The following is a 14,129-nucleotide window of genomic DNA, read 5'->3' on the forward strand; positions in this document are numbered from 1 at the left end:
AATTTGTGCACACACTCGGAGTGGCTTCGCACTCAGAGCCACGAAGAGCAGTGGGAGCTGCCGGTCCAAGCAGTAGAATGACACTCAGAGAGGCTGAGGCGCTGGCTGCTGGGGTGCGGGTCCCTCAGCAGAGCAGCTGGACCCGGGGACTTCTGGGGCCTCAGGGGCCGACTGGCGCACTCCCACCTCCAGCTCTCAACCCCTCTCTCCCCAGCTGCCCTGGGAGGACTCTCCCGTGTCCTCACGAAGCCAGGCAAAGGCTGTCAGTGGAATCACTTTTATTGGAGCAGAAACCTGTTTGGGGCTTACGACCCTGCAGCCTCCACAGCTGCCAGGGGTGGGGGACAGAGTATCAAAAAAGCAAGAGTAGACTTATGAGGCTGTGGGGACCGGCTGCAAGCTGCTGGCGGGGTGGAGCGGGCTGGGGCCCTGGCAGGTTCAGACAGAGGTCCGGCAGCGTTAATAATACTCTGGGAGCGTTAATACTCTGGGGAGGGACAGGCACTTGGGGGCCCTAGGGCACGAAGGCACTTGGAATCGGGGAGGTGGGGGCTGTGCAGGGGACTGGCCAGGGCCAGGCCCGGGTTTGGCAGGCACTTTGAGGAGTGCTGGGGTCCAGGAGGCTTTGGTAGTGGCAGCACAGTCTCTGGGCCGGGACGCATTAAATAGAAGTGGCTAGTGCTCGTCACGCAGCTCTGAAGGCAGGAACTTGTACTGCTGCTGCCGGATCTGGGCCAGCTTCTTCCGCGCCTCCTCCAGCTCCCGCTCCTTCCGAAGCATCTCCTCCTGTGCTGCGATGATCTGCGGGGTGGGAGGCGCAGCACCCAGGTCAGCGAGCGTGCGCCTCGCGGGTGCAGGGGCTGGGGCAGCACAGGCAGCAGGACTGCCCGCCCCCCTGGCAGAGTGGGCGGGGTGGGGGCTCACCTGGGCAATGCCCCCGACCATCTTCTCCTTCACCACCACTGTCTCATTCTCCTGGTCTTCAAAGGCTGCGGCCTTCTGGGCCGCCTTCACCAGGTTGTCGGAGGCTCGCTTCACCGCGTTGCCAGCAGCCTGGCGGGGAGAAGGCAGCGGGAGGTTGAGTGCGTGCGGGGCGGGTGTGTGTGTGTGTGTGTGTGTGTGTGTCCCTCAGAGAAACCTCTGTCTTAGGGGTGGCAGTTTAAAGCAGTACGGCTGAGGGGGCAAAGGACGGGTCCAGGGCTCCTCACCTGCAGCCGCTTCATGGCCTCCGAGTCCTGGTCAGCCTTGACTTTGCAGGCCACAAGGAGCTGGGCTGTGGAGGCTGCGACCTGCTTGGCGGATGAGATGAGCTTCTCTTGGCTGGCGTGGCCCTGGACGGCGGCATTGGCTGCCTCACACAGGTTGTTGGTGGCTGCGGCCACCATCCTGGCCTACAGGAGAGGCAGTAGATTAACATACGCCACTTGTCCTGGTCTGTCCCTGCTCCAGCCTTCTTAAGCTTCCCAAACTCTGACAGACATGGTGCGTATTGTACACTCACAGCAGAAATGAGGCCCTGGGACCACTGTCCATCGTCCAGTGCATTGGCTGGGATGGCGCCCACCTGTGGAGGTAGAAGCCTGTTGGCCAGGGCTGCGGGTGGGGACAACAAAGCGACGGCCCCGGCCTGTTCTTCTGGGCCCTGAAGTCCTTACCTTTCCTTGGGCCACCAGTTCCCTCTGGGCAGCAGAGGCAGCCTTTACCAGGGCACTGGTGGCTGCTGCAATAGACTTGGCAGCCTCCAGTATCTGCTCCTCAAAGTTCAGGGACTCGTCTGCCTCCTACAATGAAGAACAGGAGTTGCCGAGGGGGAGATGCAAAGCCGGAGGGCGCTGCTGCTGGGACGTCTTGCTGTGGCGAGCGTGGCAGGGAGTGGCGGCACTGACCTTGGGCTTGGCGCGGGGCTTCAGCTGCTCCAGCTTTTTGGCTGCGGCCTCAATGGCGGCTGCAGCTCCCAGGAGCTCGTTTTCAGCAATGACCGTGGGGTCTTCTGGGTCCACCCATTCTGTTCCTGGCGGGATGAAGGAGGGAGGGAGGAGGGAAAGGCAGAGCAGGGAGCTCAGGAGCACTGGGGAGCATGGTCAGCATCTCCAGGCCCCAGCACCCAGGGGGCCCAGGGGAGAGGCCAGCTCAGAGCCACCCACGAGGCAAGCGGAGATTGTCCCATGATGAGGGTTTCCCTTCCCTCCCGCCCCGGGTGCCCCTCACCCTTCATGGCCTCAGCAGCCTGGATGAGCTCCGTGACGGAGCCAGCCACGCGCTTCGAGTGTCCCGTCAGCTGCTGCTTCAGCTCCGGACTTGGCTTCTGCAGCGTCTGGGGAAGGCGGGCATCTGATCTGAGGTTGTGCCCCAGCCTCTGCAACAGGGCAGACGTGTGCCCCGGCCCTGATCCCCAGAGCTCGCCACACCACAGCCCCCCAAGCCCGCACTGCACGGTGAAGACAGGGGGCTGTGACACTCACCGGCTGACAAGCAGCAAGGAGAATGATGAAGTGAGAAGAAAGAAGAGATGACGAAGGTAGCGAACGGGGAGGTCAGGTGGAAAGAGGGGAAATAAGAGAGGAAGAGGAAGAGGTGAGTGGGAGAACCAAAGATGGTATGAATGTCGGGGCCCCAGGGAGAAGGATACTTGGAAACCAGGAGATTCGGGAAATCAGATGGTGGGGTAGGCAGATTGGAGCAACACGTGCGGCCTGCAGGGAGAGGACCTGTATCCAGGGAGGCCGGGCTGAAGAGCAAACAGCACCCCCCCTTACCAGTAGTACATGGTCCAGCAGCTCCAGGTAGCCATTGGCACACTCCCGGCCGTAGCGCAGGGCTCGGAGCCGCACGTCGGGAGCCACTTCAGGGTGGTAAGCTGCTTCCTGTCCCCCGGGACGGAAGGTAAGCGTCAGCGTTCCAAATCCTGGCAGTCCCCCCCTGCCCCAGGGGGCTCCACTACTAGTTCCTACCTTGCAAGCCCGGAGCATATCCGCAATAGCACGCCGACTCAGATTGGCTGTGGCTATGACATCTTCCTGGCGACAGGAATTGCCTGCAGCAACAGCCTTGGCTGTTGCCATGGTGATACCCTTGGTCATTCGGATAAAATCTTCTGGGGTGGAAGTCTTGGCAGGTGGCTCTGGGGAACAGAAAACCTGTTGGGGCAGAACAAGAAGAAAGACTGTACATGGGCCGGCGCTGTGGTGCAGTGGGTTAAAGCCCTGGCCTGAAGCGCCGGCATCCCATATGGGTGATGGTTCTAGTCCCGGCTGCTCCTCTTCTGATCCAGCTCTCTGCTATGGCCTGGAATAGCAGTGGAAAATGGCCCAAGTCCTTGGGCCCCTGCACCTGCGTGGGAGACCCGGAGGAGGCTCCTGCCTCCTGGCTTGGGATCGGCGAAGTTCCAGCCATTGTGGCTATCTGGGGAGTGAACCAGCGGATGGAAGACCTCTCTCTCTGTCTCTACTTCTCTCTGTAACTCTTTCAAATAAATAAAATAAATCTTTAAAAAAAAAAAAAAAGACTGTACAGTGACTGAGACTGGAAGATAGTGCAGTACTCCACAGTCATCCCGTGTTCATTCCACCAGCGCCCTTGACCAGGTCAAGTCCTTGAAGATGGCCACACATCACAGCTAATAAGAGAAGGCTGCTGGTCACCGTTTCTGACTGCAGTGATTGGGGAGAGTTTGCTTCTTTGAAATTAAAGTAGTTTTTGGCTAGCTTTCTAGTCCTAATGGGGGTGCCGGGGATGTCGCGCAGTGGGCTAAGCCTCCGCCTTAACCGGCACCCCATACTGGTGCCAGTTCACGTCCTGGCTGCTCCACTTCCCATCCAGCTCTCTGCTAATGGGCTGGGAAAGCAGAAGATGGACCAAGTTCTTGGGCCCCTGCACCCCCATGGGAGACCCAGAAGAAGCTCCTGGCTCCTGGCTTCAGATCGGCCCAGCTCTGTCTGTTGCAGCCATTTGGGGAGCGAACCAGTGGATGGAAGATCTTTCTTTCTGTCTCTCCCCCTCTGTCTGCAGCTCTACCTCTCAGATAAATATAAAAAAAAATCTTAAAAAAAAAAAAAAAAAGAGGTAAGATGGGGCTGCGTTGTGGCGCAGCAGGTCAAGCCACTGCCTGCAATGCTGGCATCTCCTGTGAGGACCAGTCTGAGTCCTGGCTTTTCTGCTTCCAATCCAGCTCCCTGCATGAATGTGCCTGGGAAAGCAGCAGAGAGCAGCCCAAGTACTTGGGCCCCTGACACCCACATGAGAGACCTGGACGGAGGTCAAGACTCCTGATTTTGGCCTGACCCAGACCCAATCGTGTGGCCATTTGGAGAATGAAGCAGCAGATGGAAGATCTCTCTCTGTGTTTCTCCTTCTCTCTACTTTTCAATACATAAATCTTAAAAACAACAGAGAGGTACAGATAACAACGAGGGTATTTTAAGAAAGTGGTAGGGCATGAATAACTGAGATGTCAAGTGGGAAGGTATTAAGTAGTGTTCTAGAATACAAGAATGGGAGAGAAAAGGTCACTGGGGCCTTGAATATCAGATCAACAGATTTGGAATTTTACATAATACACAAAAATCACAGAAATATTTTCATGTTTTACCTTTTTTTTTTTTTTTTTTTTTTTAAATTTTGAGCCATCTTGTACTGCTTTCCCAGGCCATAGCAGAGAGCTGGATCTGAAGTGGAGCAGCTGGGATTGAACTGGTGCCCATATGGGATGCTGGCGCTGCAGACCGTGGCTTTTACCACTATGCCACAGCGCTGGCCCTTTATGTATTTTCTCAATCAATAAATGTTTATTAAGTATTGGGTAGGTGTATGCGGTGGGCAGTGTAGTTGAGACGCCTATGTCCCTTATTAGAGCACTTGGGTTTGATTCTTGGCTCTGACTCCTGATTCCAGTTCCTGGCTAATGCAGACCCTGGGAAGCACTGGTGATGGCTCAAGGAGTTGGATTTCTGTTATCCTGGTTGAGAGCCTAGAATGGATTCTGGGCTCCTGGTTTTGGCCTGGCCCAGCTCTGGCTGTTGTGCACATTTGGGGAGTGAAGCAGCAGATGGAAGATCTCTCTGTTTGTCTCTTTGCCTTTCAAATACATTTTAAAAAATAGTAATGAATAGAAAGAATTTAAAGCTGGGTTTCTGGACTTAGGAACTGAATTACTGAAAGGTGTCATTTACTGAGATGGGAAGACTAAGGCAGGTCCAGGTTGCAGAAGGCTGATGTCCACCTTGGACATGTCCAGGTAGATGTCATAAATTTAGAAATCAGACAAGCAGGAGACAGCAGAGTGGTGGAGACTGGCAGAGAGACCAAACAGGAAACTGGTAGAGCAGCCAGAGGGCAGGAGCTACCTTGTCGGCAGTAGCTAGGGCAGAGGGTGACAGGAGGAGTGGAGAAGGGTAGCTAGAGGACCCAGCAGCGGCCTGGCTGTGGTGAATGAGGATGTGACGTCAAGGCGACCGAGGTGGCGCCTCCAGGACCAGGAGGCTGTGAGCACCATTCACAGGAAGTGGGCATCGGCTAGAGCCAGTGTGGAGGCACCACATCAAGGCGGAGATGTCAAAGGCAGCTGAAAATAACTCCACTCAGAACTGAAGTTAACATCTTAGAGAACGACAATGAAGTGGATAAACTTGCCAAAAGAGAACAGAGAAAGCAGTTTGAGTCACACAATTCTGGAAAGGCCTCGACATCTACTAGGCTGAGGGTCAAGAAGAGGCCACTGAATGTGGCAACTGAGAGGTCACTGGTACTGAAGAAAATGGGACAGTGGTGAAGGAAGGGAGCTGCCCAATCCTAAGGAGTAAAAAGGCGAGGAAGGGAAGCTGGCAATGGGCCAGCGCTGTGGCAGAATAGGCATCCCATATGGTGCCAGTGGGAGTCCCGGCTGCTCCACTTCCAGTCCAGCTCTCTGCTATGGCCTGGGAAAGCAGTAGAAGATGGCCCAGGTGCTTGGGCCCCTGCACCCACGTGGGAGACCAGGAAGAAGCTTCTGGCTCCTGGCTTTGGATCGGCCCAGCTCTGGCCGTTGTGGCCATTTGGGAACTAAACCAGTGGATGGAAGAGCTCTCCCTCTCTCTAACTCAGCCTCTCAAATAAATCAATAAGTAAATATTAAAAAAAAAAAAGAAGAAGTTGGCAATGAAAGAGAAGAACACGTGACTGTTCATGTTACTTGAGTGTATGTCCATTACAGGGTCACCATCTATCACAGTCCTCTCAGCTGCTAGTCCTTGATGCCCCAGACTCCTGCTCACCGCCAGTTCCTGCCGTATGTGCTCCGTGGTGGCCTCCAGGGCACGCGTGCCTTTGGTGGCCTCATCTTCTACAGCTTTCACTGTCTTGAGCAATGATGTCACATTGGTCACCATCACCTGTGGGCATCAGAGGAATGGGGGTCATTTTAGGGGCCAGGAGGAAGCGCGTCAGCCCTGCCCTCTCCTGTTGCTGCTCTCGTTCCCTCCAACCTTGGCAGAGTTCTTGAGCTGCCACACAGCAGGGTCATCCCCGACTTTGCCAGCTGCGGCCTTTGTTGCACTGATGAGGTCGCCCAAGGCCTTGGCCACATCTTTGACTGCATTGATCAACACCACCTGTGTGGGAGAGAGGTGCTCAGGTCTGCAGGAGGAAGAAGGGGAGCAGGAAGTGGCTCTGACTAGAGTGAGAAGTGGCAGGTAGATACCTGGGTCTCAGGGTCCTCGGCTCCCAGACTGGCTGCACCCAGCTTGACCACGTCTGCGAGGCGGGTGATGGTGGCCACGGAGGACTGGGCAGCCTGTGCCAACTTCTCCTGGCTCCCGGCAGCATTCTGCACCAGGACCTTGGTGTCCTCCACCAGCACCTTGGCAGTCTTCAGGATGCCCTCCCTGAGGAAGGGCCCGGCCTGGTCAGCTCTCCTCCCCTCCCCCCTCCCCCCTCCAGCCTGTCCGAGGTGTCTGTTCCGGGTTTTCTCTCAATCAGCTACTGCTATGCCGCCTGCTCTGGCCCTACACCCTGACCTGCCTGCCTCCCTCCCCCAGGCCAGGTTCTCTTCTCACCGGTGGTCAGCGAACGTTTCAGCGCCCTCACGATTGAGTGTGCCGGCTGTGGCAAACATGATGGTGGTGTCAAGGTCAGCAATGATTCCGGACACAGCACTGGCTGCTGTGATGCACGCCTGGGTGCCACGGTTCCCAGCCTGGAGTGCAGCGAGGACGTGGGAGACCTGGGGCAGGAAACGTCACATGGAGCCACGGGGAAGGGAAAGGTCACCCCTACCTGCGAGAAGCGAGGAGATGGGCGAGAGGTCTGGGGAGGCAGCAGGGCCGGGGAGCCAGTCGCAGTGCCCACGGACGGGCTGTCACCTTCTCCGAGACTCTCCGGGCACACTCGATGAGCTCCTTCTTGGTGTAGGCATCACTGGGGCTGCACTGCAGGGCGCCTGCCTTGGTGACCAGAGCAGCACAGCCGTGGCCCAGCTCCTGTACCCGATGCTTGATGTGGGCCCCTATCTGCAAGCAGTGGGAAAAGAGAGCTGGGTTTTACAGGGGCCCGCCCTCAGGGTGCCGCTGCTGGCTGGGAGAAGGCTCTAAGGATGCAGGGAAACACCTGCTTCACACACTGACGGAGCTGGGAGAGAAGGCTCCCAGTACGTAGGCTTTCCTGGTTTCAGATCCTTTAAGGCAAGAGGTCGCCTCCTACACACGGAAAATAATAGCACGTAGGCACCAACTGGCGAGGCTGTGCTGGGCAGAGTGGGAAGGAGGGTATCTGAATCAGAGGGCTGTGGGTTACAATCTGGCCCTGTACAGAGCTGTGGAGGGTTCTGGGGCTGGGGATTGTGTGTGTCTTGCTATGATCCAATTACTTGCTTTCTTCGAAAGCCAGGAGCTTAGGGAAGGAGGAAGCTTCAAGGGCTCCAACATGGAAGAACCAAGAAGGGAACAGAGACTTGTAGCACCGTGAAGCAGCCATAGGCCCAGATGAGGGTCAGCAGGGGCAAGAGAGGCAGAGCTGGGAAGTTTCTAGATCCCGAGTTGGCTCCCTTTGCCCCGGACTGAAGCCTGTGATTCTCTGTCCCGCCACAGAGCCCTGCTCACACTTACTGGAGTGGCCCTGAGGATACGTTCCCCTTTCTGTGAAAGACTAGAGGGTGAGACAGCCCGGGGCCTGCCGTGCTGGGAGCAAGCCTGCCGCGGGGATTTCCTGTGAGGGGCAGGGGAAGGCTGAACGCCTCCATGTTTACCTCTTCACTCTCAGCAGCCACAGCTGCAGGCTTAGCCTCGGAGGCCAGACGGCCGTAGTCACTTGTCAGCTGGTTGGCCAGAGGGCCCAGCTCCTCGGGGCTGGTGTTTGATTTGGTTACCTGGTGACAAGGGCAGGAGGGCAGTGATGTTATATCATGAGTTTGGAGTTTAGAGCTCTCCAGAGACAATCCTCTTATAATCTCCCAAACTCACCATCTCCTGAACGGTGACGGCAATGGCCTTGGCTGTCCGCACCATGGTTGTCTGGTAATCCACGAAGGAACCTTCTGGCTCACCCATTGGTCCTTCATCTAGCTGAGAGAGGAAGGGAAAGGCTGTCAGAGCCTCTGCCACTGTGCCCACAGCCCCCGCCCAGGGTGGCCTCGGTGTCCACAGGTACCCAAAGCCTCTAACCTGGTTGATGGCCTGTGTGATGGAGTCCACCATGCAGCCAACGACCCCGGCAGCACTGGCTGCCTCGTTGAGGGTTGTGGTCAGGTCTTCTACGGCCTCTGTCATCATCTGCACGGCCTCCTCCAGGGCTTCCTGGGTGTGAGCTGCTTGCTGGGAGGGGTGGGGGGGGGGCAGGGTGAGTAAGTGGGGGAGGGCTGCTGCTGCCGCTGCGGCTTTGGCCTCCTACTGATCGCAACCCCTCCCTCCCGCCGCTCACTACCTTGGGGTTTCCACCAGCCTCCTTGGCCGTGTACAGCAACTGCAGGGCTGACTCTGCTAGCGTTTTGGTTTGGTCCAGGAGTGCCATCTGCTGAGGGTGGCTCAGGGTCTTGGAGGCAGCACCCACTGCAGCCAAGGTGAGTGGCTCAAAATACTGGGCCATCTGGGATACCTGAAGCAGGAGGGTAGACGGGGTCAGACACTGTTGCTCTTAACCCTGGGAGTCTCCCATGTTTCCCCAGTACCTTGTGTCCGAGCTGGGAGGCTTCTGCCCGGGCAGCACTGGCCAGCGGCTCAATGAGATGGGAGATCTCCTGCACTGCAGTGAGCATCTGAGTGTGCAAGGCCTGGGGAGGAGTGGACATCAGTCCTGAGTGTGCCCTGCAACAGGACCCTCTGGTGCACAGAATCCCCTCCTCCTTGCATACCGAATTCCCCACCCCACCCCACCCCAGCCGGCACGTTCCAGTCCCCACTGTGAAGCCCACTGCCCGAACCCCCATGAGCCTGGCACCTCTCTTCCCCTCACCTCTTGAGAGATTCCCTCCCGGGGAGCAAGCTGCTGGCTGACTGCAGCAAGAGAAGCCTGGTCTAGGTCCCGCAGACAACTGTTCAGAGCTGCAATGGCCGCCTCACACTCCAGCTGCCCTGGGGCCTTGTCCCTGCAGATACATCACAGGCTCCAACACTAGGAACATCGCCCATTAAAACAAGGCTGGCCTCACTTCTCTGTCTCCCCAAAGCTTTTTTTTTTTTTTTTTAAAGATTTATTTATTTGAAAGGCATAACAACAAAGATGGGGTTGGGGGAGAGAAAAAGAGAGACACAGAGATCTTCCACCTACTGGTTCATGCCCCAGATATCCACAACAGCCAAGGCTGGCCAGGGCCAGGCCAAAGCCAGGAGCCTGGAACTCTAACCAGGTCTACCAGAAGGGTGGCAAGGGCCCAAGTACTGGGGCCATCTTCTGCTGTCTTCCCAGGTAGATTAGCAGGGAGCTGGATCAGAAGTGGAGCAGCTGGGACTTGAACCAGCACTCTGCTAAGGGATGCCAGCATTGCTATGGGATGCCAGCTTAACCTGCTGCACCACAACACTGGCACCCTCCCCCAGATCTTGAATAACAGGTGTCTCTATCCTGTCTGATCGCACCTGGGTGTCCACCCCTCCAGCCTGCCATGGTGGATGTCCCCAGCCACACTGCTTTCCCACCCTCAGTACCTCATGCTGGTAATAAGCTTCTTGATTGAGTCGGAGACAGTGCGGGAGTGGCCAGCCAGCACCGACCAGCGAGGGGGGTCCCGGGGATTGACTGCTAGGGCCCGGGCTGTCTGGATTAGGCCCCCAGCACTCTCCAACATTGTCTTGGCAGAGATCACAATAGGCTCCATGGCAGCCCGACCCTGGGGAGAGGAGAGACAAGGAGGCAAGTCTGGAGGTTGCCCCCAGGCCCCCAGGAGGACAAGCGCTAAGGCCCCTCCACTGCTCTCCCTTCACACACAGTGCTCACCTCAGGGCTGATCTGGGCAGGGACGCTGGAGAACTCAGGGTTGGAGGCAAAGGCACTGAGATTGTCCACGGCCTCCAGTAGAGGCGCTGTTGCCGCTCGGCACTGGGCACGGTTCTCTTCTGTGAAGGCCCCGTCCAGAGCCTGGAAGTGGCAGAGAGGACTCAGCCTGCAGGCACAGGGGATGAAGCCCAGGTCTCCCTCCCGGGGCTCCAGGAATCTGGGGAGAGGCTGGTGAGGGTCAGTCTGCACAGGAAAGGGGCTGGGCTCAGGCAGGTGGGATCTGGCAGAAGGCCTCAGAGAATGACGGGACAGGTCAGGGAGGGGCCGGGAACCTTGATGGTCTTGACAAGATTGGCTGTGCTGTTGGCCACTTCCTTAGCTGACTGCACAAACTGGCGCTTGGCGGTAGGGTTGGCGGTCCGGGCTGAGGCCAGGCGGCAGCTGTTGCACAGTGCCGAGGTGTGTTTGGCCACAATGGTGGCTGCAGAGAGCACCTGAGGAGACAGAGCAGTGGAAGGGCTGTGAAAGGGACAAAGTGCACGTCCCCAGGGAAGAGCCCCGCTGGAGGTAGGGTGGGAGTCTCAACAGGGAAAACAGTCACGATTTGGGAGCTAAAGATACCCAAAGATGAACTGGGCACAGGGGAGGAGATGAGACACATACACTCCTGGAGAAACAGGGCAAGTGGAGAGGCAGCTTAGGGACCTCTAAATGAGAAACACGGTGGGAGAGGAAGCAACCCAGGAGAAGCTGGGTGTGGAAGCCTAGAATTGGGTCCCTGCCCTCTCTGCCCCCACATGCGCCCCCTCCTCCTCTTCCCCCACAGGGTGCGGCCCATCCTTGCCCAGGTTTGCTTTGGTAGCTGTTCCACTGTGTTACCTGGGCCTGGGTACAGCCAGGCTCCCCTAGACTCTGACAGGCCATTTGAATGGCCTGGTTTGCACGGGCAAACTGTGTGGGCTCCACCAGGCCTTGCTGTCCAGCTTGACTGTTGGGATCAGAGACACCGACCAGATACGCAGCCTGGGGAGACATGAAAGGGTGGAGGTGAGGACCATCGAGCACAGGCGGGAAATGCTTAGTGATTGTGGGGACGAGGCTTATTTTCCAGAGTCCCATGTGAGTGGAGGTGTATACAGTTATACCTGGAAACAGCATTTCAGAGGATTAAAAAAGGGAAAACTACCCAGCTTGGGTTTTACCAAACTTGTATTTCAATGTCTGTGTGCATGCTGGGTCTCGGGGTGAGTTACGTTTGCCATGAGGGCTGGGAAGCTGATAACCAGTGACGCACCTCCGGGTTTCAGGGACTTGGAGAGAGGGAAGGGCTGGGAACGCTGGCTGCCAAAAGCCCATGCATGTAACTGGAGACCACCATTAATCCCACCCAGCAGCTAGGCTTTTTCCTCTTTAGGCTCTCCCAGAAGTAAGTGGAAAAAGAAAAAACCCAAAACATTCTCAGAGAGGTTGTAGCAAGCTCAGTTACCCAAGGCAAGTGGGCTCCCTACTGTGCAGGGAGCCCAGGCAACAGGGCGATGGGAGGTGTGCAAGACAGGGGCAGCAGGACAGCAGGCGCTCCCAGCCAGGGGGTCTTCAGGACTCATATACTAAAGCAAAAGGAGGGCTACTCGGGGTTTCACACTCAATAATAGGGAAAAAGACCAAGTTAAGTGGTGGTGACTCAAGTAACTAGAAATTTTGTCACTACTAGTATTTTAATAAAGTAATAATTGTGTGGAAAAAAATGGATGTGTATAGGCTAATTAGTGTACACTGAGAACCTGGGCTGGAAGAGGCCTCAGGGTTGGACAGAGAACCAGAGTTCAGGGACTACAGGGGTCAGAACCAACTCACACCTGCACTGCAAGGAGGAAAATCCAGTTCCATATGGCTGGTTTGGCAAATGTACACTCTGGGACTAATGTACGCGTGTGCCAGGCTAAAAGCAGAGGGAAAGCAGGGGTATTCCCAGAACCCAGCTCAGGGATCTAACCTGTGCAGCTGCCTCAGTGAAGCCGCAGAGGGCCTTGGAGGCTGTGGCGATGGCCTCCCCAAACTCCGGCAGGTTCCCATTCTTGGCATTTTGGGAGATGCCAGTCATGGCCTCACCCAGCACCTGAGGAACAAAGGGCGTCCGGGGGGGTCAGGCCATGTCCCCAGAGTGACAGAGCAGCATCTGGTTGGCTCCCTCGTCCTGCCACGCTCACCTTTGAGTTCTCCATCACACTGTCCAGGCAGCCAAAGTAGGACATGTCATTGATGGGCTGCACTGGGTTCTCCAGGAGCTCCCGGACAGTCTGCATAAGGAAGGCAGCAGTGAGGTCCAGGACGACACCTTCAGCCCCAAACTCAGAACCCATTCCTCAACCCACCCTGCCGAGCCTGCCCAGTGCCTACCTCCAATTCCCGCAGGGCATTGTCACACTCTTTCTGGCCGGGCGCCTGCTGGGTGCACATGGTGATGAGCTGGTTGATGCTGTCAGTCACTGCCCTGGGAAGGACAGGAGGTAGAGGGAAGAAGTGAGCAGGTCATCCATCCTGGGTTCTACAGCCATGGAGGGGGTCTCTAGCTGTTTCTCTGGCTCCGACCACTCCTGAGCTGAAGTGCCTCTTGCCCAGTCTCTCTCACACATTCTGGGGCCGGGCTTCCCAGCTCCTACTTACCTGGCAGCTGCAGCCAGCTGACTCTTGAGGTTGGGGGCAGCAGGATCTGTGGACAGTGCCTTGGCAGCAAGAAGTAGTTTGCTTGAAGACATGGAGATGCCCTTCAAGTTGGACACGACCTGAGCCCGGTCTTCTTGACTCTATTAAAGGTGAGAGGGGCAGCAATTTTCTTACCTGTCTCTACAAGGAATCTTCTTTCCCAGACACTCGATCACTGCTAGAGACTGGGGAGGGGAGGGAGCTGGGACGGGGCAGGACTCTGGCCACCCAGGTGCCACCTATCCAACCCTTGGTGGGCACCATGCAAGCAGACCCTCTGCCTCTTCGTACCGGAGCCTGCCCTGCCATCTCCACGCCAGCTTCCAGGAAAGTGCTGAAGTCCTGTCCAAATCGGCCTGAGGCTCGAGCCAGGTCCTGAGGGGTCCCCCGGGAGGCCTGCACCAGTTCTGTGGCCGCCTGATTCAGCCCAGCGGCGGCTTCATTCAACCGGCTCTGAGCTTCTTGAAATGTCCCAGTGCTGGGAGGAAGCTGCAGGGTTACAGAGGAAGTCAGCGGGAATGGTGGAAGACGTGAGGGAGAGCTGGGAAGGGGTCCAGGACGGGGGGCAACTAACCCAGGGGTAAAGAAAGGAGGCAAATCTGGAAGTCAGGGTCTGCAGAGAAGCGCAGAGGAAGAAAGGAGGGGCTCGGCGCCCCGTAACTCCTGAGTGCCCCCAGCCCTTCCCCAGGTGCTCCTACCGAGTCACTCAGAAGGCGTTTGCTGGCGTCCCCAACTGCTCTTAGGGCATTATCCACATCTCGCTGGCCAGGCAGGCAGCTCACACAGCGGTTCAGCGCCTGGGTCACGGCTTTAGCCACCTGGGATAGAAAAGGACACAGGGTTTCCAAGATGAAAACAATTCGGGAGAGCCTCCTGCCCCCGTGTGACACAGGAAGGAACTAGCTCCATGGCCTCTGGAAGGGGAAGAGGGACAGGGCTGTTGCAGCTGACGAGGCTAAGGTCAGGATCAAGTGATGGTGATCAAACGCCCTCAGACCCAGGCTCAGCTGGGCTCGTGCCTCAGTTCA

At 57.0% G+C, this 14,129-nt stretch overlaps 1 protein-coding gene across 6 annotated transcripts in view; it reads right to left on the reverse strand.

The window, feature by feature from the left end:
• Positions 1 to 261: 261 nt before the first annotated feature.
• The window catches only part of TLN1 (talin 1), a 32,304-nt gene continuing 18,436 nt past the window's right edge, over positions 262 to 14,129 (reverse strand). For all 6 annotated transcript variants that reach the window (XM_051856512.3, XM_008268739.5, XM_089300435.1 and 3 more), the window contains 30 exons: positions 13,800 to 13,919; positions 13,393 to 13,590; positions 13,063 to 13,202; positions 12,796 to 12,889; positions 12,606 to 12,695; positions 12,392 to 12,514; positions 11,278 to 11,421; positions 10,731 to 10,892; positions 10,399 to 10,539; positions 10,110 to 10,291; positions 9,418 to 9,550; positions 9,134 to 9,235; positions 8,890 to 9,060; positions 8,631 to 8,780; positions 8,430 to 8,531; positions 8,216 to 8,335; positions 7,335 to 7,481; positions 7,029 to 7,195; positions 6,674 to 6,857; positions 6,459 to 6,584; positions 6,249 to 6,365; positions 2,952 to 3,137; positions 2,757 to 2,864; positions 2,209 to 2,314; positions 1,887 to 2,011; positions 1,656 to 1,781; positions 1,502 to 1,564; positions 1,209 to 1,391; positions 925 to 1,053; positions 262 to 801 (listed from right to left, as the gene is read on the reverse strand). In XM_051856512.3, the coding sequence (XP_051712472.1) occupies positions 676 to 801; positions 925 to 1,053; positions 1,209 to 1,391; positions 1,502 to 1,564; positions 1,656 to 1,781; positions 1,887 to 2,011; positions 2,209 to 2,314; positions 2,757 to 2,864; positions 2,952 to 3,137; positions 6,249 to 6,365; positions 6,459 to 6,584; positions 6,674 to 6,857; positions 7,029 to 7,195; positions 7,335 to 7,481; positions 8,216 to 8,335; positions 8,430 to 8,531; positions 8,631 to 8,780; positions 8,890 to 9,060; positions 9,134 to 9,235; positions 9,418 to 9,550; positions 10,110 to 10,291; positions 10,399 to 10,539; positions 10,731 to 10,892; positions 11,278 to 11,421; positions 12,392 to 12,514; positions 12,606 to 12,695; positions 12,796 to 12,889; positions 13,063 to 13,202; positions 13,393 to 13,590; positions 13,800 to 13,919 (4,065 nt within the window). In that variant the 3' untranslated portion in view covers positions 262 to 675. The remainder of the gene's footprint in view (positions 802 to 924; positions 1,054 to 1,208; positions 1,392 to 1,501; positions 1,565 to 1,655; positions 1,782 to 1,886; positions 2,012 to 2,208; positions 2,315 to 2,756; positions 2,865 to 2,951; positions 3,138 to 6,248; positions 6,366 to 6,458; positions 6,585 to 6,673; positions 6,858 to 7,028; positions 7,196 to 7,334; positions 7,482 to 8,215; positions 8,336 to 8,429; positions 8,532 to 8,630; positions 8,781 to 8,889; positions 9,061 to 9,133; positions 9,236 to 9,417; positions 9,551 to 10,109; positions 10,292 to 10,398; positions 10,540 to 10,730; positions 10,893 to 11,277; positions 11,422 to 12,391; positions 12,515 to 12,605; positions 12,696 to 12,795; positions 12,890 to 13,062; positions 13,203 to 13,392; positions 13,591 to 13,799; positions 13,920 to 14,129) is intronic.

This window comes from Oryctolagus cuniculus, chromosome 1, assembly GCF_051225735.1.
Source record: "Oryctolagus cuniculus isolate XC-2025 breed Fujian yellow rabbit chromosome 1, ASM5122573v1, whole genome shotgun sequence".
Lineage (NCBI taxonomy): Eukaryota > Metazoa > Chordata > Mammalia > Lagomorpha > Leporidae > Oryctolagus > Oryctolagus cuniculus.